At 41.0% G+C, this 20,983-nt stretch overlaps 1 protein-coding gene across 20 annotated transcripts in view; it reads left to right on the forward strand.

Annotated features, from left to right (window-relative positions):
• Positions 1-20,983, forward strand: part of RBMS3 (RNA binding motif single stranded interacting protein 3) — a 797,532-nt gene that overhangs the window by 638,554 nt on the left and 137,995 nt on the right. For all 20 annotated transcript variants that reach the window (XM_086365588.1, XM_086365575.1, XM_086365577.1 and 17 more), the window contains one exon: positions 1,444-1,550. In XM_086365588.1, coding sequence (XP_086221714.1) covers positions 1,444-1,550 — 107 coding nt within the window. The remainder of the gene's footprint in view (positions 1-1,443; positions 1,551-20,983) is intronic.

Genomic DNA, 20,983 nt, shown 5'->3' on the forward strand with positions numbered 1-20,983 from the left:
AGGTTTTTCTTTTCCTGCAGTGCTGCTCCCCAATACCTTACCTTCCAAAGTTTCACCAATAAAAGGAACTTTTAAATGTACACACACACACACACACACATATATATGAGCTTCCCTGGTAGATCAGTGGTAAAGAATCCACCTGCCAATGCAGGAGATGCAGGCTCAATCCCAGGTCAGAACGATCCCCTGGAGAAGGAAAGAGTCATCCACTGCAGTATTCTTACCTGGGAAATCCCATGGTCAGAGGATCCTGGCAGGCTCCAGTCCATGGGGTCGCAAAAGAGGCAGACACGACTTAGTGACTAAGCAACAACACACACATATATAGTCGGAGAGGAAAATAATTTTCTCTACCCCTTTGAGATATTGACTGAGACAACCCCTGTACTAAAAGGCAACTTAACAAGAGAAAAACAAACAGAAGTTTAATAATATGTATGCTTCCTATATCAGAGAAGGTGATGGCACCCCACTCCAGTACTCTTGCCTGGAAAATCCCATGGATGGAGTAGCCTGGTAGGCTGCAGTCCATGGGGTCATGAAGAGTCAGACACGACTGAGCGACTTCACTTTCACTTTTCACTTTCATGCATTGGAGAAGGAAATGGCAACCCACTCCAGTGTTCTTGCCTGGAGAATCCCAGGGACGGGGGAGCCTGCTGGGCTGCCGTCTGTGGGGTCACACAGAGTCGGACACGACTGAAGCGACTTAGCAGCAGCAGCAGCATGCTTCCTATATACATGGCAGATACTCAAAAACTGAGTATATCAGTCAGCAGTGCTGCATGGTAAAAGGCAAGGATACAGAGGAGAGCAAAGAATTAGTCCCACATGAGGGAGGTCACAAATTGGGCAGCATCCCAGCCAGCAGAGAGACAGGAGCTCCCAGGAGCTGTACAAAATGAAAACTGGAAGACATTGTAACAAAAAGTAGATGGGTTCTGGACAAGTCACTGTCTTTAAAGGGAAGGCAGGAGTCTACCAGGCAGGTGACCTCTGAGTGTTGACCAAGTCATTTCTGATGCTGGTTTCAGATTCCACCTCTCAGAGAGGCTGAAACTGTACTTAAGTCTGTTCAGTGACAAAGGGTTTAGCATAAGTGACTCCATTTGGGGCTTGTCTTGTTTTTAACACCATCCTGATCAGAAGGGGTTGGTTCTTGTCTTCTTACTCTACCTCTAAGGCAAGTGCACATTCTGCTTAAACTGATTATTTTTCAACAATATTTGTTATATTCTTTGATGGTCTGCCAGTACTTTTTTTGAAGCCCAGTTAGTTAGAACAGCGGCCAACAGAGTTGAAACTAAAAGGGGGCCAAATAGCTCTCCAGAAGCAAAAAAGACTTCAAAAGATATGCATTACAAAGCACTACTGTGACTCACATAATCACTTATTTTAAAGGGGATTTGCTAATGTAAAATTGGTTTCTTATCTTCCCAGCCCCTAGTGAGCCATTACTGTGCAAATTCGCTGATGGAGGACAAAAGAAGCGACAGAATCAAAGTAAATACACCCAGAATGGAAGGCCTTGGCCCAGGGAAGGAGAGGTGAGTCCTGACTGACCCTTGCTCAGAAACGTGGCCACAGACATCCCTCAGAAGGCTGGCAAGACAGACATACGGGGCCATGAAGAAACCAGGTCCCGTAGAAAACCAGATGGCTTCACAGGGGGCAAATGAGCAGACCTATATTGATTCAACCAGAACATGATTAGTGAAGGAGAATAGGACTTCCAGACTGACCCTAGTTCTGCACTGTCGTTAAATCCTCTTTCAACAAATGTGAAACCAATAGACATCAGTAGTTCCTGAAAGACTTAGCCACAAAGAATTGCTCCATAATTGTGTCATAGTTGTAAAATAAGGGTATGATTACTTAAGGAAATACTTTCAGTGATATCAACAGTGAGAGTTACATATTTGTGTTTGAAAGAAAATGAAGTTGGATTTATTTCATCCTACCATTAAGATGTTCTAGTTTTATTTATACATGTACTTAGAGCATGCCCAAATGTTCATACATGTGAGGATCTGTTTTTTATATGTACACATCAACATAAAATGTGACATTTTCTGTCGGTCAAGGAGAAAGAAAAGCTGGTACATACAGGGTTCTACTTTTCACAACAAGGAGAAGAGCATTCAACAGTTAATTACCCATTTAGTCTCCTAACACAAAACAGGAGAAAAGCAAGCTTATGGCTCCAATGCCACTTGGGGATGATTCCCTTTGGTTATTTTTGTTATAAGAAGACAAGGAGAATGTGTCGGGGCTTCTAAGAGGTCTTTTTCTTCTTTGTGAAATAGAATGGAGTTGTTTGAATGCCTTGAATAAATGCCACTTTATACTAAGCCCATCATTTCAACAGAAGAGCTTTATTTAGTATTTCTATTCAAAGCATCTACTTCATCCGTTTAGGTGGCATCCTACTTGGTGCAGCGTTTTGCACTTTCAATACTGAGATTACAGTTGTAAGGAAAGAAAAGAGGCGAGTTTTTTTACTCAGCAAAAACTTTAGCCGCTTTTCAGTTTCTAAAACTGTAGTCTGTTTTGAGTATTTCCATGTAGATCTCAAAGCCCCTTGTAAAGTAGGTAGCTAGGTTCAGATACTGTGCAATCTGTAATTCATTACCTTAAAAAGAGAATGGCCATGGAGCACTTGAAGCTAATAAAAAGTAGGGGGTGGGGGGGTGGTTCAGTACTTTAATTTGAGAAAGACAGTCTATGCTGTGTCAAAAGAGAAGAGGCGGGGTGTGGCCATGTGCTTTTAGTGGGCAGTTTGTGATCAGCAGGTAGCCCCGCTGCTCCCAGAAGACAGCTGATCTATGATAGCGTTTTTTCACATTGGTCCCGTGTCAATCATCCATGGTCTCGAAGGACTCATTTGATCTTTCAAAATTTACTTGAGTCAAATGCTTGCTGATTAGGGATTTCTGGATCACAGACCATAACCCCAAAGCATCAATTTTTAACTAGATAACTTAGCACTGATGACTGGAATTACAGTTCCTGTATTATTACATTTACTGAATAGATGGCAGTTGTGGCAGGACTCCTCACTTGAGTCTACACTTCTTAGAAACCAAACCAATAAACGTAAAAGAAATATAAACAAAGAACCCTCTCTGCTACTCTGTACAGAATCCAGGGCACTGGGTTCAGACATGACAAAGACCACATGTGCTGTGATTGCCAGGGAAGCATTGTGGGGTCAAGTTTAGGATCCAGAGCACTTATAATTTAAATGTAGGTTTTAAAGGTATATTCCTAATATTCATTTTCTAAAGTTGTTTTTTAAGAGCTATAGGTCTTCTTGTTGAATGTGAGAATCAAGGACCATTATAAATATATCTGTGATGAATAGAAGCATATTCCAAGTATGTAGAGACATTCAGATGCAAGAAATCAGAAAAAAAAATGGCATGAACTAAAATTACACTTATCAGATATTTTGGTTTTGAGATAAGTGTTTTAATTTTTATACAATGACTATGGTCTTAGAAGTAGATACACCAAAAATATTGGGTTACTTTGCCCATTATTATGTTAATATGTATTTTTTCTTGTATTTTCCCTTGGCATTGTACTTGCTAGAGTAAAAGACGTGTGTATGTAAGTATGGTGTATAAGGTATGACATCATGCAAGTTAATCCTGTGTAAGCAATATTTAATCATTTCTTAGAAAGCCATCCATTCTAATTATTGTATTTCATTGTTTCTAAGACACACATTTTTGTTGTTATTTTCCATGTTTTAAAGCTGCTGAAAGCTCTTATTAGACCTTATTGTAGTATTACAAAACAGTTGCATTTGCTCCTGTTAGTCACCTGGGGGGCACTACCTGCATTCTCTGCTTTCGGTCTTTAACCACATAGATGGTATCAACTGAAAGTCTAACCAAAGCAAGGATGTGGGTCAGATTCTTGGGGGAGATTTTTTTTTATTTGCTTCCTTCCCTCATCCAGATTGAGACATGCATCTTCCCTTGAAGTCCATTTCTGGTGGGCAGTTTTGTTTCTCATTTGTCTTGTAGCCCTTGTAGTCTCCAGCTTTATAAGGAGATCATTTTGGGTGTTTGTTTCTGCTTGTTTGTGTTATTGTGTAAAATAATGGTTGCCTTAGAATCCACCTGCAAAGAGAGAGAACCCAGGGAGACCTGGGTTCAATCCCTGGGTTGGGAAGACCCCCTGGAGAAGGGAATGGATACCCACTCCAGTATTCTTGCCTGGAGAAGTGGACAGAGCCATGGACAGAGGAGCAGAGTCAGACGCAACTGAACAACTAACGTTAACACTAGATAAAATTAAAAAATTATAATGTAGGTCCTGATTTTTGAGGCCCTGAGATCATAGTGCAGATTGAGGCTGCTGTTTACTTGTCCTGTCTGTACAGTCAGGTAAAAAATGACAGTGTGAGAAGGATTTCTGAGCCAATGCTTCAAACACAAAACCAGTGGATTGCAAGGAACTTCAAAGTGCCTTAAACATGACAATTGATAGGCTAATTAAACTTTTCATTTATGATTTAAAGCTGTTTTATTCTGGGTGGCATTTTGATAACAGTTATTTTGGCATAGTTTGATGAAATGCTAATACTGAACCCATCATACACATTAATTAATGTAAATTAGCCAGGTTTTGAAATATAGGTACATGCTGGTGGACCTATTTTTGCATAAGTGAAAAACACTGAAATATTTGAAAGTTATGAACTAACCTCTCAAGTGACACCCAAAGCTGGAGCAGAAGGGTCGGGAGTGGGGCTGTGAGCCTTCTCTTCCCAAGGGCTCAAACGGTCTTACCATTTTCTAAAACTGATTTCACTTTATTTATTTGTGGCTGCACGGGGTCTTTGCTGCTGCACATGGGCTTTGTCTAGTTGCAGTGCTTGGGCTTCTTGTGGGCGCTGCTCTTGTTGCAGAGCACGGGCTCCAGAGGGTGGGCCCAGGAGTCGTGGCGTGCAGTCTTAGTTGGCCTGCAGCATGTGGGATCTTCCTGGACCGAGGATTGAACCCCTGTCCCCCTCCATTGGCAGCAGACTCTTAACTATTGAACCAAAAGGACCACCGTAACAAATAGGTGATCAGTGATTTTTGATATGATTATTGTGATTGTTTTGGGGCACCATGAACCGTGCCCACATAAGACAGTGAACTTAATCTATAAATATGTGTGTTCAGGCTGCTCCACTGACCAGCCATTTCCCTGTCTGTGTCCTCTCCTGGGGCCTCCCTGTTCCCTTAGACACAGCAACACTGAAATTAGGCCAATTAACGGCCTCTATGTGTTCAAGCATCCCATGTCCCTCACTTTAAATCAAAAGCTAGAAAAAAAAAATTAAGTTTAATGAGGAAGGCATATTTAAAGCCCAGAGAAGTGGAAAGTTAGACCTTTTGTGCCAAACAGTTAGCCAAGTATTGACCACAAAGGGAAAATTCTTCAAGGAAATTGTAGTGCTACTTCAGTGAACACATGGATGACGAAACACATGAAAAGCAACCCGTCTTATTGCTCACATGCAGAAAGTTTTAGTAGTCTGGATAGAAGATCAAGCCAGACACAACATTCCCTTAGGCCAATACCTAACCCAGAGCCAGGCCCTAACTCTCCTCAGTTCTAAGAAGACCGAGAGAGGTGAGGAAGCTGCAGAAGAAAAGTCTAAAGTAAGCATAGGCTGGTTCATGATGCTAGTTTAAAGAAAAAAAGAAGAAGCTGTCTCTGGCTAAGATAATTCATGAATATTGCTGCACTAAACAACAGATTTTCAGTGTAGACACAACAGTCTGCTATTGGAAGAGGCTGCCGTCTAGGACTTTTCATAGCTGGAGAAGAGAAGTTAGTTCCTAGCTTCAGAGGACAGGCTGACTCTCTCTTGTTAGGGGCTAATGAAGCTGGTAACATGGAGTTGAAGCCAAAGTATCCAAGGCTGGATACTACAGACGTGATGGAGACATACAGACAGATTCCCTACCCTCTGGGAACCTAAAATGGCAAAGTAGGAGATTCAAAGTAGAATCAAATATCATTTAGTGTTTCAGAAATAAAACCACTCACTGTAACTGGCTTCATACTTATAAACAGGTTAAGAAAACCAAAGCCAAATAACAACAAAAACAAACAAAAACTAACAAGAACAGTAGTCACTAGAGTATCAACTCACATCTGTCTTGTTGCTAACCATTAACTATTCGTTTGATTGACTGACTATTTTTTCAGGGTAAGTAGCTGAGCAATTGATTTGTATGCATTTAAATCCCCCATTTCTCCCCAGAGTTGGAAAGCTCTAGCTTGCACCTGTCTAGCGGATGCATCCATGTCCTTGGGTGCTGGATGGCTCAGAGAGAATAAAGTTAAGAGAAGTAACTTAAGCTTTGGAGTGTTATTTAACAAAATTTCAGTCCCTCTGTAACATACCCATTTAAAATAACAACTCTTCCTAAATTTTAAGGAATCATGGGTGTCAACATCTGTGATGTGCTCAGAATTGTTTGCTTTTGATCATAATTTACCAGGCATAATACTTGAGTGACTAAAGGGCCAAGCTCTGGCCCTCTCAAGCTGAGTGACGTCTCTGTTCCCCCATCAGTAGAAAGAGATTGGTTGACAGCACACCCTTGGTGAATGGGAGGATTAAATGAGATGTTGAAGGTACGGTAGTGGGCACAGTGTCTGGCAACTTGTATTTAAGTATTAGCTACTATTAAACTACCATAATATCATCACTCACACAACTCAGGGCTGTTTAACCTGAAAGCCTCACTATGCATTTCACATGGCTTGACTGTGTCAATCCTTAATTTCCAGTTTTATGCTACATCTATTTATTTCCCAAATATTATTATTGTTAATGATGTAACATGTTTGAAAGAAAATCTACTGTTCATATCACTTTCCAGCTGAATTTTTGACTTAAAAATATATCCTCAAACAAGTAGAAATGAATTTGACTTTGACCAATATTGTTAATGTTTCATAAGATCATATTCACAATCATTATTTGCATTCAAGAATTATTTAGCGCTGAAACGTTACATGGTTTTCAGATTTCTAGCCAATTTTCTCTTGAAGTTCATGTAATCAAAAAAGCCAAGAGCTGGCAAGGGGAGGGGACTTGGATGGAGAAGATGAAAGAAAAATGCAAAAGTAAAAGGAAAGCATGAACCCTTGCTAGATACCAAGGAGAAGACTGAGCCACTGAGAACTGATGGATAATATGGTTGGTGTTTTTAAAGGGAAAGAGGATAAATTATTAACCGACCTATTCTGCCAAATAATGGCAGTTATGAATGTTTATGCGACCTCTGTGGTTATGAAGAGTACATGCTCAAGTACTTTCCAGTATCTTTCAAAACTATTATCTTCAAAAGAAGAAGCATTCTGATACCACGTAGGTGACTTTCTGGACTTAAAAAAGAATTAGGGGACTTCCCTGGTGGTACAGTGGCTAAACCTTCTAGCTCCCAATGCAGGGGGCCCGGGTTTGATCCCTGGGAACTGGATCCCATATGTCACAGCTAAGACCCAGTGCAGCCAAATAAATAAATATTTAATTTGAAAAAACAAAGAATTAGGAAGCAGGAATTTTCTTGCATATTCTACAGGCTTCATAGTGCTAAATGTAAATAATCTTTAGGTTTCTATACCCTAATCTATTTCAAGGGTGAGGTTACCAAATTCTTCTATGTAAGGACTTTTTAGAGTCCTTATAAGTAGTGGTATTAACTTACAAAATTTCCTTTTGTTTAGTGAAACACTCACACTCATGAAATAACCAACAAAGAAAGATACAATTTGTGGGCTCCAAATGTGTATATTTATCCCACTTACTAAAATGTATTTGCTACCCAGCATCAGTATTCCCAGTGCTTTCATGGTCATTTTTTAAAAAAATATTTATTTTATCTGTGTGGGTGCACCGGGTCTTAACCACAGCATGTGTGATCATTATCCTATCATTATCCTATTATCATATATCCTCAAACAAGTAGAAATGAATTTGACTTTGACCAATATTGTTAATGTTTCATAAGATCATATTCACAATCATTATTTGCATTCAAGAATTATTTAGCGCTGAAACGTTACATGGTTTTCAGATTTCTAGCCAATTTTCTCTTGAAGTTCATGTAATCAAAAAAGCCAAGAGCTGGCAAGGGGAGGGGACTTGGATGGAGAAGATGAAAGAAAAATGCAAAAGTAAAAGGAAAGCATGAACCCTTGCTAGATACCAAGGAGAAGACTGAGCCACTGAGAACTGATGGATAATCTTCGTTGCAGCATGCAGGAATCTTGAACTGTGACATGTGAACGCTTCGGTGCAGCACGTGGGATCTCATTCCCTGAACAGGGGTCAAACCCAGGCTGCCGGCACTGGGAGCACTGAACCTCAGGAACTGGACCGCCAGGGAAGTCCCCTTTCTTAGTCATTTCAATTCATGCAGAACAACAAAAAGTTTGAGTCACCAAATACGCGCTCCCAGCTGAGGCTGAACACGTGACACTTTGCCTTCTTGTTTCAGTTCTTATACTATTAAATAGTGTCCTTATTTAGGGCTACATTTTTTTTTAACTTTTAAGTTTGTATTGGGGTATAGCCAATTAACAATGTTGTGATAGTTTCAGGTGGACAGCAAAAGGTCTCAGCCATACATACACATGTATCAATTCTCCCCCGAACTCCCCTCCCATCCAGGCTACCAAATAACATTGCATGGAGTTCCATGTGCTATACAGTAGGTCCTTGTTGGTTATCCATTTTAAATACAGCAGTGTGTATATATTCGTTCCAAACTCCCTAACTATCCCTTCCCTCCCCCATCCTTCCCCCCCAAAATCATAAGTGTGTTCTCTAAGTCTGTGAGTCTGCTTCTGTTTAGTAAGTTCATTTGTGTATATTTTTTTAGATTCCACGTATAAGGGATGTCATATGCTCTCTCTCCTTCTCTGCCTTGCTTCACTTGGTATGGTAACCTCTAAGTCCATGCACGTTGCTGCAAATGGCATTATTTCATTCTTTTTAACGACTGAGTAATATTCCATTGTATATATGTACCGCTTCTTCTTTATCCATTCGTCTGTCAGTGGACATTTAGGTTGCTTCTCTGTCTTGGCTACTGTTAACAGTGCAGCAGTGAGCATCGGGGTACATGTATCCTTTCAGATCATGCTTTTCTCCTGATGTATACTCAGAAGTGAGATTGCAGGGTCATATAGTAGCTCTACTTTTAGCTTTTTAAGGAAACTTCATCCTGTTTTCCACAGTGGCTGTACCAATTGACATTCCCACTGACAATGTAGAAGGGTTCCGTTTCCCCACACCCTCTCTAGCATTTGTTGTTTGGGGGCTTTTTGATGATAGCCATTTTGACTGGTGTGAAATGATATCTCATTGTAGTTTTGATGTGCATTTCTCTAATAATTATAAATGTTGATCTTTTGACGTGTCTCTTTGCCATCTGTATGTCTTCTATGGAGAAATGTTTATTCAGGTCTTCTCCCCATTTTTTGAGTGGGTTGTTTGTTTTGATGCTATTGAGCATCATGAGCTGTTTGTAAATTTTGGAGATTAATATTTGTCTGTCATATTATTGGCAAATATTGTCTCCCAATCTGTTGGTTGTCTTTTTGTTTTATTTATTGTTTCTTTTGCATTGCAAAAGCTTTTGGATTTATTTATTTATTTTGAGGCTAATTACATTACAATATTGTAGAGGGTTTTGCCATACATTGACATGAATCAGCCATGGGTGTACTTGTGTTCCCCATCCTGAAGCCCCCTCCCACCTCCCTCCCTCTCCATCCCATCCCTCTGGGTTGTCCCAGTACACTGTCCTTGAGTGCCCTGTTTCATGCATTGAACTTGGACTGGTGATCTGTTTCACATACAGTAATATACATATTTCAATGCTCCCATTTGTTTATTTTTGTTTTTGTTTCCATTATTCTGGCAGATGGGTCGAAAAAGATATTGCTGCAATTTATGTCAGAGAGTGTTTTACCTTTGTTTTCCTCTAAGATTTTTATAGTGTTCAATCTCACATTTAGGCCTTTAATCCATTTTGAGCTTATTTTTGTGTATGGTGTAAAGAATGGTCTAATTTCATTTTTTACATGGAGCTGTCCAGTATTCCCAGCACCATTTGTTGAAGAGACTGTCTTCCCAGCATTGTGTAATCTTGCATGGTTTGTCATAATTTAACTGATGATAGGTGCATGGATTTATTTCTGTGTTTCTATCCTATTTCACTGATCTGTATTTCAATTTTTGTTCAAGTACAATACTTTTTTGATGTCTATAGCTTTGTAGTATAGTCTGAAGTCAAGGAGCCTGATTCCTCCAGCTCTGCCTTTCTTTCTCAAGATTGTTTTGGCTATTTGGGGGTTTTTGTGTCTCCATACAAATTTTAAGGTTTTTGTTTTAGTTCTGTGAAAAAACATGCCATCAGTAATTTGATAGAGATTGTATTGACTCTGTACTTTGCATTGGTAGTATAGTCATTTTGACAATATTGATTCTTGCAATCCACGAACATGGTATATCTTTTCATCTGTTTCTGTCTTCTTTGATTTCTTTCACCAGTGTCTTATAGTTTTCACAGTACCAGTTTTTGTCTCCTTTGGTAGGTTTATTCAGAGGTATTTTATTGTTTTTGATATGATGGTAAGCAGAATTGTTCCTTGAATTTCTTTTTCTAATCTTTCATTGTTAGTGTATAGAAATGCAACAGATTTCTGTTAATTTTGTAACCTGCAACTTTATCAGACTCAATGATGAGTTCTAGGAGTTTTCTGGTAGTGTCTTTAGGATCTTCTGTGTATAGTATTATGTCATCTGCAAACAGTAACACTTAAACTTCTTTTTCAGTTTGGATTCCCTTTACTTCTTTTTTTCTCTAGTTGCCATAGCTAGGACTTCCAAAACTATGTTGAATAAAACTGGTGAGAGTGGACATCCTTGTCTTGTTCCTGATCTTAGAGGAAATGCTTTCAGCTTTTCACCACTGAGCATGATATTAGCTGTAAGTTTGTCATATGCGTCCTTTATTAAGCTGAGGGAAGTTCTCTCTATGCTAGGGCTACATTTTTGCTTGTTCATGCTTTTTATTGGTGTTTTCCATTTTTAAAGTGGCCCTAAATTGTAGTTTTGAAGTGCTGTCTGGTGTTTCTAAGTGAAAGAATCCATAATGTGCCTTGTGGAGAAAATACGGAAAAATGAAGATAGGCTTCATTGAGGCATTACTTAGAGTGCTGTTGCCCATGAGCTCAATGTTAATGAATAAACAATATATATTAAATATGGTGTCTTTAGACAGATATAAAACAAGGTTTTTTATTGATGAGTTGGTGAAAATGTTGTGACCAGACCTGACCTTGTATTTCCTCTAAGAGCAGTGAGTAGGTATTCACTAATTCACTGTTCATGGTGACTTCATAGAATATAATTACTTCAAATAACAAGAATACATTCTATCTTTTTTGTTCACTGTTGTTAAGTCAGATGCAGTCTCTTGGTTAAGTTTTTCTGTCTCCCATTCATGTAAAAAGCAATTTGCTTGGATATGAAAATTAACTCCTACCAGCGTATGAGTCAACTGTCTTTATTTGAAGAATTGTGTTATAGTCTATCATCAGTTTTTATGGATTTGAAGACATTAGTTCTTCCTCTATTCAACAAATATGTATAAAACTTTCTAAGGAATTTGGGGAAAGTTCCGATCCTATGTTCATTAATTTACTGAGTCTATGAGTGACTAGTAGACTTGGAATTATTTCATAAAGGAGATCAGCCCTGGGTGTTCTTTGGAAGGAATGATGCTAAAGCTGAAACTCCAGTACTTTGGCCACCTCATGCGAAGAGTTGACTCACTGGAAAAGACTCTGATGCTGGGAGGGATTGGGGGCAGGAGGAGAAGGGGACGCCAGAGGATGAGATGGCTGGATGGCATCACCGACTCGATGGACGTGAGTTTGGGTGAATCCAGGAGTTGGTGATGGACAGGGAGGCCTGGCGTGCTGCGATTCATGGGGTCGCAAAGAGTCGGACACGACTGAGCAACTGAACCTAATTGAACTGATGAATGACTAGTAGACTTGGAATTATTTCATAAAGATCCTTAAACACTTGACCCAGAATAGAGATTCACATTCTTGCTATCTTCCCTAGCAAGAAAAATCTGATACATTGAGTTATTTCTACTATCATTTGTATCATTATTATCTACTCACCTGTTTGCATATAATAAGGGCATGTTGTTCTGCAGGAACCAAATCCAGTCACATTCATATGGCCAATGTTGATGCTGAAGGGCACATAGATGTCTGTGGAAGTAACAGCAAACATGCTCCATAAAACCTGGAGAAAAGAGACAATCCTAGCCACCATTCATAGGGAGCCCTCACAACAGAACCTTTCGTTGAGTTTCTTGAAAGCATTTGGTTGTCACTAGGTATCAGCAATGATACTATAAAGCACGTGCCTGGAGACACTCGTAGAAGTGAGGAAGACAAGGCAGAACTCACGTACGTGGCCCCCCGCCTTTAGTTGGATCTTTTATGACCAGTGCATCCTGCTTAGAAACTATTTGATCAATCACCAGTCCTTCATATTAACTCACTATTGAGCAGAGATGTATTAATACATCTTTTGTTACCTGAATGTTATTGAGCAGAGATGTTTTGGTATTTACTTACGTAATATCATTGGCCACAGGTGTTACTTTCTTTAAAAATTCCCTGGTCAATGATGTGTTAAGTATAAGAAGAACCTGACAACAGGCTCAGGATTTCACCATTTCTGTTAGCTTTCAAGCCATATTGACTGCAATTTTATTTTGCAATACTGAACATCAGAAAATTTGTTTCAGAGATATTGAATTAAAGTCCTGCCCTGTTGAGCTATTAGAAGTAATACATTGAAGAGAAACTGAAGTACAGTTACCTACGAAATAGTATATCTAAAGAATTATTTGAAAAACTTAGTAATAATTGCATGTAAAATTCAGGTTATATTCAGCTGTATTCTATGAAAGTAGAAATATCAGCGATATAATTCACTATTGTTTCCATTGGCTATATCACAGTGCATGACAGTTACTTGTCCAATTCTTTTCTTTAATGAGACCTTGGGGGAATAGTTAAGATGTATCTGTCAACATACCTAGGTTCTGCAAATAGTCCTTTTAACTTTGAAGTAAAGAGAATTTTTACGTATATGATCTTGAAAAGAGAAATCGTCTGTTAGGAGACATGACGGCACTTGGAGTTAAGTGTGATAACCAGCCCACCAGATGTGGTTCTTTTTGCATTTCATCTGTTTTGCCTGCAATTTGGAGAGCAGACTCAAGGTGAACGACCCTTCTAACCTCAAAAGAATTCTTCCCATTGGCACACGAATTCTCAGTCACTCAGCATGAAAGCTTTCTTAGTTAAGTGTCCTTATTTTAAACCTGCCAGCTCTAATATTTACTAACCTATGATCACTAAAGGTAAAAGGCAAATCTTGTAAATTCCTTTGATAGTGTAAGTTTGGATAAAATATGATTGATGATGAGCTCTCATCCTCTGCCTCCTCTCTACTCCCAAGCAAGAGGCTAGAAAAACTCACTTGTATTCTTGGGGAGGAGGGGTGGGGGAATTAGGAGGGGCTCAAGTTGGAGAAGGCAATGGCACCCCACTCCAGTACTCTTGCCTGGAAAATCCCATGGACAGAGGAGCCTCGTAGGCTGCAGTCCTTGGGGTCATGAAGAGTCGGACATGACTGAGCGACTTCACTTTCACTTTTCACTTTCATGCATTGGAGAAGGAAATGGCAACCCACTCCAGTGTTCTTGCCTGGAGAATCCCAGGGATGGGGGAACCTGGTGGGCTGCTGTCTATGGGGTCACACAGAGTCGGACACAACTGAAGTGACTTAGCAGCAGCAGCAAGGCTGAGAAGATTACATCAAGCATTTACAAAGAGAAAGGCTGATGGTTGATCAGCATGTCTCCTGTGGACCCTTGATGCAGTCCCCGTGGATAAGGGCAGCTGTGACAGTACCAGTCAACTGGGGGGACTTCTTGAATGGTTGGCACTGTCTTGGCAGCTCACCAGTCACAAGATGCAGAGTGGTTCCCATCAAATTTTTTTTAATTTATTTATTTTACTTTTGGCTGTGCTGGGCCTCCATTGCTGTGCAGGCTCTGTCTAGTGTGGAGAGCAGGATCTACTCTAATTGCAGTTCACGGGCTTCTAAATGCTGTGGCTTCTCTTGTTGCAGACATGGGTTTTAGGGCTGTGGACTCAGTAGTTGTGAAGCATGGGCCTGGTTGCCCCGCAGCATGTGGAATCTTCCCAGACCAGGGATCGAACTCATGCCTGATGCTTTGGCAGGCAGATTCTTAACCACTGGACCACCAGGAAGTCCCCTATCAATATGTAAGCTGAAGCTTACAACTTCCATGTGACATCAAATCATATCTGGGGCCTGGAAGGATACAGATAATTTAGCTAGATACCCGAGCCTTTCACCTGTCTAGCTGCATGGGCTCGCCCTGGAAGCAACCTCAACATCTTATATTTTTTACCTGATTTGCCTGTGTGGGGTTTAATAATATGTACACTGCAACACTGGCTCTAAAACAACAATCAGTTAAAGACAAAATACTATTTTAAATACCACCAAAAAAGAGGAGAAACTTGCCAAACTCTCAAATGCCATCAAGTATCCTTTTAGCCTCGATTTCACAGATGTTAAAAAGTAAAGCAAAACTGTGTCTTGAAATCTATGAAGATCAGTCATTTAGACTGAGGTGAAAACAGAAGCAGCTACATAAAATATGGCAATGTTCTCTTGTCTCTTTTATAATTATCAATCAAGGCTTCATTTAACTTTGGTTCTAACGACAAACTCAGACTAGATCTCCCCAGACTTTGAGACCTTTAGCTACATGATGCCATGCAGGTGGCGCTGGTGGTAAAGAACCTGCCTGCCAGTGCAGGAGATAGTAGAGACGCAGGTTCGATCCCTGGGTCAGGAAGATCCCCTGGAGGAGGACATGGCCACCCACTCCAGTATTCTTGCCTGGAGAACCCCATAGACAGGGGAGCCTGGCAGGCTATAGTCCACGGGGTTGCAAAGAGTCAAAAACGACTTAGGGTGTGTGTGGGCACACATAATGCTATGATTCCTTTTATTCTGCCTCCCTTTGAACAATGCTTTTTGTGTGTGTGCAGTCATAGATTTTTGCAGCCTTCCAGTCTTAATTCTGTCTGCATCTTTTTTATCTTGTCCTTTTCTATTGCTGGAAAGGGGACAACATCTCTGTCTGATATGAATGTTATAGCAAAAGCTGGAAAGAAGAAATATCATCATGGCAGAGTGCATAAGAAGCAGCGTAACTCCCCATCACGGTCTTTTCTCGAACGCAAGGAGGCAGATCTTCTCTATTCTCGGTGTAGTTTTGCTCTTTTTTTTTAAATAAGTGAGACGTCTCCTGCATTTCATTTAATTGATTCCTGACACACCTCTGGATATTTCAAGATGGCTTTTAACAGTCTCCTATTCTCTGCTTTCAGGGTCAGGCACCTGGATAAGGAGGGGCCTCGAGTCCCTCTTGGATTCCTGCTGGTATTATGGTTCAAGTGCACGAGCTACCTTGTTACATCAGGAAACTCTCTCAGTGACCCCAATAATCACTTTTCTTCTTCCTATCTCTGCTAATCAATCAAGGGCTGAGATACTGTCTTTAGAAGTTCAATTGAGTTCAGTTGAGTTTTTTTTAAGGAAATCTTACGGGTAAAATAAAAATTCAAAATACCCCAGTTCCATTTTCAGATACATGTTTGGGACTTCCCTGGCATTCTAGTGGTTGGAGGTCTGCACTTGTGCTGCAGGGGGCACAGGTTCGATCCCTGGTGGGGAGACAAGATCCCACATGTGGTGTGGCACAGCAAAAAAAAAAGAGCAAGACCCAAATATAAGTTTAACTGAAGTTCAAAATTTTCAAGTCATATATTCATTTACTAATGCATTGAACAAACATTTGATGAGTCTGTTATGTTCCTATAACTGGCCTGGGAAGAGGAGATACCACGATGGAATCAGCCAGGAGCCCGTTTAGGAGAGGCACACAGATGGCACGTGTGGGCACACTCACTCCCACCCTGCATCACGGGGGCGGAGCAAAGGCAGGGGTTAATGCTTCTCGGAGGCAAATGGCTTTCAGAGGCCATGACATTTAGTCTGAGGCTGGAGAAGGGAAAGCCCACATTCCCTCAGTGCTACACAGAGTTTCCACAAAGGCCCAGAGGTCACACCACAGGACAGGGTGAGTGTCCGTCTGAGTTGGTGAAGGGTGGGGTCTGGAATCACACAGGAAGTTGGTGGAGGTCAGAGGTACATACACATTTGATCCTGAAGGGCTCTGTAAGCTGTGAGTTATCCCTTAGGTGACACCATGCTGCTTGGATCTGCCCGTTGTAAGAACAAATTTCACAGCACAGTGTTATGACTGGTGGATTGAAAGGAAGGTGGAAGCAGAGGCTGAAGAGAGTATTTTTTATGAAAGGATAGTAGTAAACGCCCAAATAAGAAACGATAACTTTAGAAGATACTGACGATACATACACTTACTAATTAATCTTGGCAATGATTGTCTGGAACTCAGTTTAGATACTTTATTTTGAGACAAGATTTTGGCCTTCCTGATAAACAGTAGTTGGGATCAGAAGGAGAGAGAAGGAGGGAAGCCCTGGTCCTGAGCACTGACATCTCAAAAGCAGATGGGACGAGTAACACCAGAGAAGAACAAGCGCTGTGAGTGATCAGAAGGAAATTAGGGGAGAGGCTCACAGTGCTTTGAGGGCTCAGGAATTACGAAGATTAGAGAGTGTACTGTGAGCCAGTTCACAGGTGGGTTGGCCTCTTTCACAGGACAGTTTCTAGGATTTCTGCCCCATCCAGGACCATGCAGTATTGGCTCCCTTCTGTAGGTTTGGACATTTTCCTGTCTCCCATCTCATTTGTTCCTCACCTTTTCTTTAGAGGGACTTCCCTGGTGACTCAGACAGTAAAGAATCTGCCTGCAATGTGGGAAACCAGGGTTCGACTCCTGGTTTGAGAAGATCCCCTAGAGAAGGGAATGGCTACCAACTCCAGTATTCTTGCCTGGAGAATCCCGTGGACAGAGGAGCCTGGCGGGCTACTGTCCATGTGTCACGAAGAGTCAGACACAACTGAGAGACTCACACATTCACACATTTCTCTTTAAAAGAGGGCCTGGCTGCTCGCAGCCCAGGGAGCATCCCTTCAGCAGATGAGAGCAGATACCTGCCTTACATGGTTGACTGCCTCTCGCCGGAGACACAGACCACCCAGTGGCCATGTATCCATGGCAGAACTGTTCCAGTAAAGCCCCACCACTTGCCTCTTCTGAAAGCCAGGAGGTCATGCTTTTACATCCCCATTCAGCAAGAGCCCCTGACCTCAGTTTTGCCCTGAGCATGTTATTTCATAGGATTACTGGCGCTCTCAACTGAAGAAGGTGAAAGCCCTTTCTTTGGCCAAAAGCTTGACTGGTCATTGATCATTTTGTGGTTTTCTGGTGATTTTTATTGATTGCTCTGAATGGCTTGGATATCCACACTTCAGGGATCACATGTGACACCTTCAACTTCTCAGTCAGTTTGTGCTTTGGATTTATAAAATTTTACTGACTTCCACCACTAGAGTCACTGTACCATTAATCTTGTAGTTTCAGCCTTTATTCTTGACCCCCTGCCATTCTCAAGCTAGTAAAATATAAATATAACAAAGTTATACTACAGAGACATTACTTTGCCAACAAAGGTCCATCTAGTCAAAGCTATGATTTTTCCAATAGTCATGTATGGATGTGAGAGTTGGACTGTAAAGAAAGCTGAGCACCAAAGAATTGATGCTTTTGAACTGTGGTGTTGGAGAAGACTCTTGAGAGTCCCTTGGACAGCAAGGAGATCCAAGCAGTCCATCCTAAAGGAAATCAGTCCTGAATATTCATTGGAAGGACTGATGATGAAGCTGAAACCCCAATACTTTGGCCACCTGATGCAAAGAGCTGACTCCTTTGAAAAGACCCTGATGCTGGGAAAGATTGAAGACGGGAGGAGAAGGGGCCGACAGAGGATGAGATAGTCGGATGGCATCACCGACTCAGTGGACATGAGTTTGAGTAAGCTCCGGAAGTTGGTGATGGACAGGGAGGCCTGGCGTGCTGCAGTCCATGGGGTTGCAAAGAGTCAGACACAACTGAGCAACTAAACTGAACTGATACTACAAAGGTTTCACTACAGTAGCCATGCTGCTGCTGCTGCTGCTACGTCGCTTCAGTCGTGTCCAACTCTGTGCAACCCCATGGACTGTAGCCTACCAGGCTCCTCTGTCCATGGGATTTTCCAGGCAAGAGTACTGGAGTGGGGTGCAATTGCCTTCTCCTACAGTAGCCATACCTAAACATTTATAATGCATTATAATTTGAGTCATTTTCACATATCCTTTTTGTTGCTGTTGTTTAGTCCCTAAGTCATACCTAACTCTTTGCAACCCCATAGCCCACCAGGCTCCTCTGGTCATGGGATTCTCCAGGAGATCTTTCTAACCCAGGGACTGAACCCAAGCCTCTGCCTCAGCAGAAGGATTCTTTATCACTGAACCACCAGGAAACCCTCTGCTGTAAAGAAACCGCCTACCAATGTAGGAGACCTGGGTGCCATCCCTGGATTGGGAAGATACCCTGGAGGAGGGCATGGCAACCCATTCCAGTATTCTTGCCTGGGAAATTCAACGGACAGAGGAACCTGGTGGACTGCAGTCTATGGGGTTGCTAGGGTCAGACACGACTTAGCAACAAATATAATTTTTAAGTCGTTTTATTTCATTTATTGAATTCTTATGATAACCAGCTAACAGTTGCAAATAGGGTTTAAATTAGTTGCAAGAATTAAACTCTTTAAAAATGATACCCAGAAAACCAAGTTATCCTTTTCTTCATTGGCTTCCTGAACTTCTCTTGTGCTAATTCAGTACACAATGGTAACTAAAATATATGATGACATTTACTACCTATTTATTAAAGGTTGCATTAAATCTGATCTTAGAAGATTGGATATTTTTGTAATTATTCATTTGTAACTAATCCAGTTACTTCCCTAGTACTTCCCTAGTGGGTACATTTTAAGCAGCATTTCATAATTATTACCTCTTCATTTAAAATGATGAATATCAAATATCTAGCTCCTAAGTCAAACTGACATGTCTCAATGTATCCACTATATTTATTGGAAATAATTTTGGTATCTTATGTTGACCAAATAAGATGTAGAACCTAAAAGTTGAAAATTATGTGTTACTCATTGGACAAAACTGAGGACTTAAGCCTGGGACACAGCATCTCAGATCATTCTAAGAGACTGCTTCCAAAGAGGAGCCAGGATATACAGAGATTTTTGCAACAAAGATCAGGTAGTCAGAACATCCAAAGATTGCTTTTAATTAAGAAAAACAAGGTAGCTCAACGTAAGGAGTTTAGTGCTTTCCTCTATATGCGGCATGCCATTGCTATGCTTCAGTGGTGTCCAGTTCTTTGTGACCCCATAGACTGTAGCCCATCAGGCTCTTCTGTCCATGGGATTTTTCCCAGCAAGAATACTGAAGTGGGTTGCCATACCCTCCTCTAGGGGATCTTTCTGACCCAGGAATCGAACCGGTGTCTCCTGCGTCTCCTACATTGCAGGCAGATTCTTCACTACTGAGCCACTGTGGAAGCCCTCCTTCCTCTATATGGGAAGATGAAAAATCCAGGGCTCATTGAAATGCAATGAGCCCTTGATATGCACCTCAGCTGTCTATGGCCAGTATCCTGTGCTTTCTTATCCCGAGTCTCCTCAAGGTGTACATTTGCGGGCGGCTGCAGTGGCTGATGATTTGATGATGGGCATCCGGTTTCATCCTGAGTTCCCACAGGAGTCACCAGGACAGCTGTAATGTGATGGCTTGATGGTTGCAACATCTTTGTTTACTGATGTGGCAGGCAACATTTTTTTTTTTTCATTGACATCTAATTGACTCCTGTAAACTACATCTTAAAGTTTCTATTTAGTTCTTACAGACTCTGTCTGGAAAGTCTAGAAATAACCCTATTATGACTGAAATACTAAGCTGCTACTGGAAAATGACCCCCAAAAAACACTCCCTTTCTTTTTGAAGTAAATCATAAATGCTTTAATCCACAAATAATGTGAACATAAAATATAGAAAATATCTGTGAATTTAATAAAAATCCTTTTCAGAAGAGAACGACAGAATTAAACATCACTTTCCTACTTAGGTGGTGTGACATTTTCATTTTGTTCCAAGTTATTTTACCTTTTTTGTGACTCTGGAGTTTGTAAACATGCCATAAAATTTGGTAATTACATAATGACAATTTCATGGTTCTAGTTCAGTATAAAGGTGGCTAGACAGAGCAGCAAATCGATTTTCTTTTTTACCTTGTGCAAAGGAACACAGGAAATGGAATGCAAAATCTGCATTAAGACCATGTTGGAATTATAACTCAACAATCTGTTACACAAGAAATGAAAACCAGGTGCAGCCCGTGTCAGCTGTTGTGCTGTGACAGTCAGCCAGTGGGTTACGCTCAAACACCCCTTTGTTTAACCCATGTCTTGCCTTGTAACCCAGTGTTCCAAATGCTCATCTCTGGTGGTGTCCTCTTGCCAAAGATCCTCAGAGGCAGGACTGACCCCAGACAAAATTATGAAGTAGATGAAACTTGGGTTCATCCGTGCCTTAGTTTCTCTCCACCTCCCTGTCCCCGGTGTCTACCGTAGCCACCCATCACTCGGGATTTTCCCTCTGTTTTTAGGGGGTTCGTGCTATTTCTTGTTGCCCAGTCTCTTGTTTTAAGCAATATTTATTTATTTATTTGACAACATCGGCTATTAGTTGTCCGTGGTATGTGAA

The sequence above is a fragment of the Bos grunniens genome, chromosome 22 (genome assembly GCF_055505025.1).
Source record: "Bos grunniens cultivar Pamir isolate PY7600 chromosome 22, Bosgru_T2T1.0, whole genome shotgun sequence".
NCBI classification, from domain to species: Eukaryota; Metazoa; Chordata; class Mammalia; order Artiodactyla; family Bovidae; genus Bos; species Bos grunniens.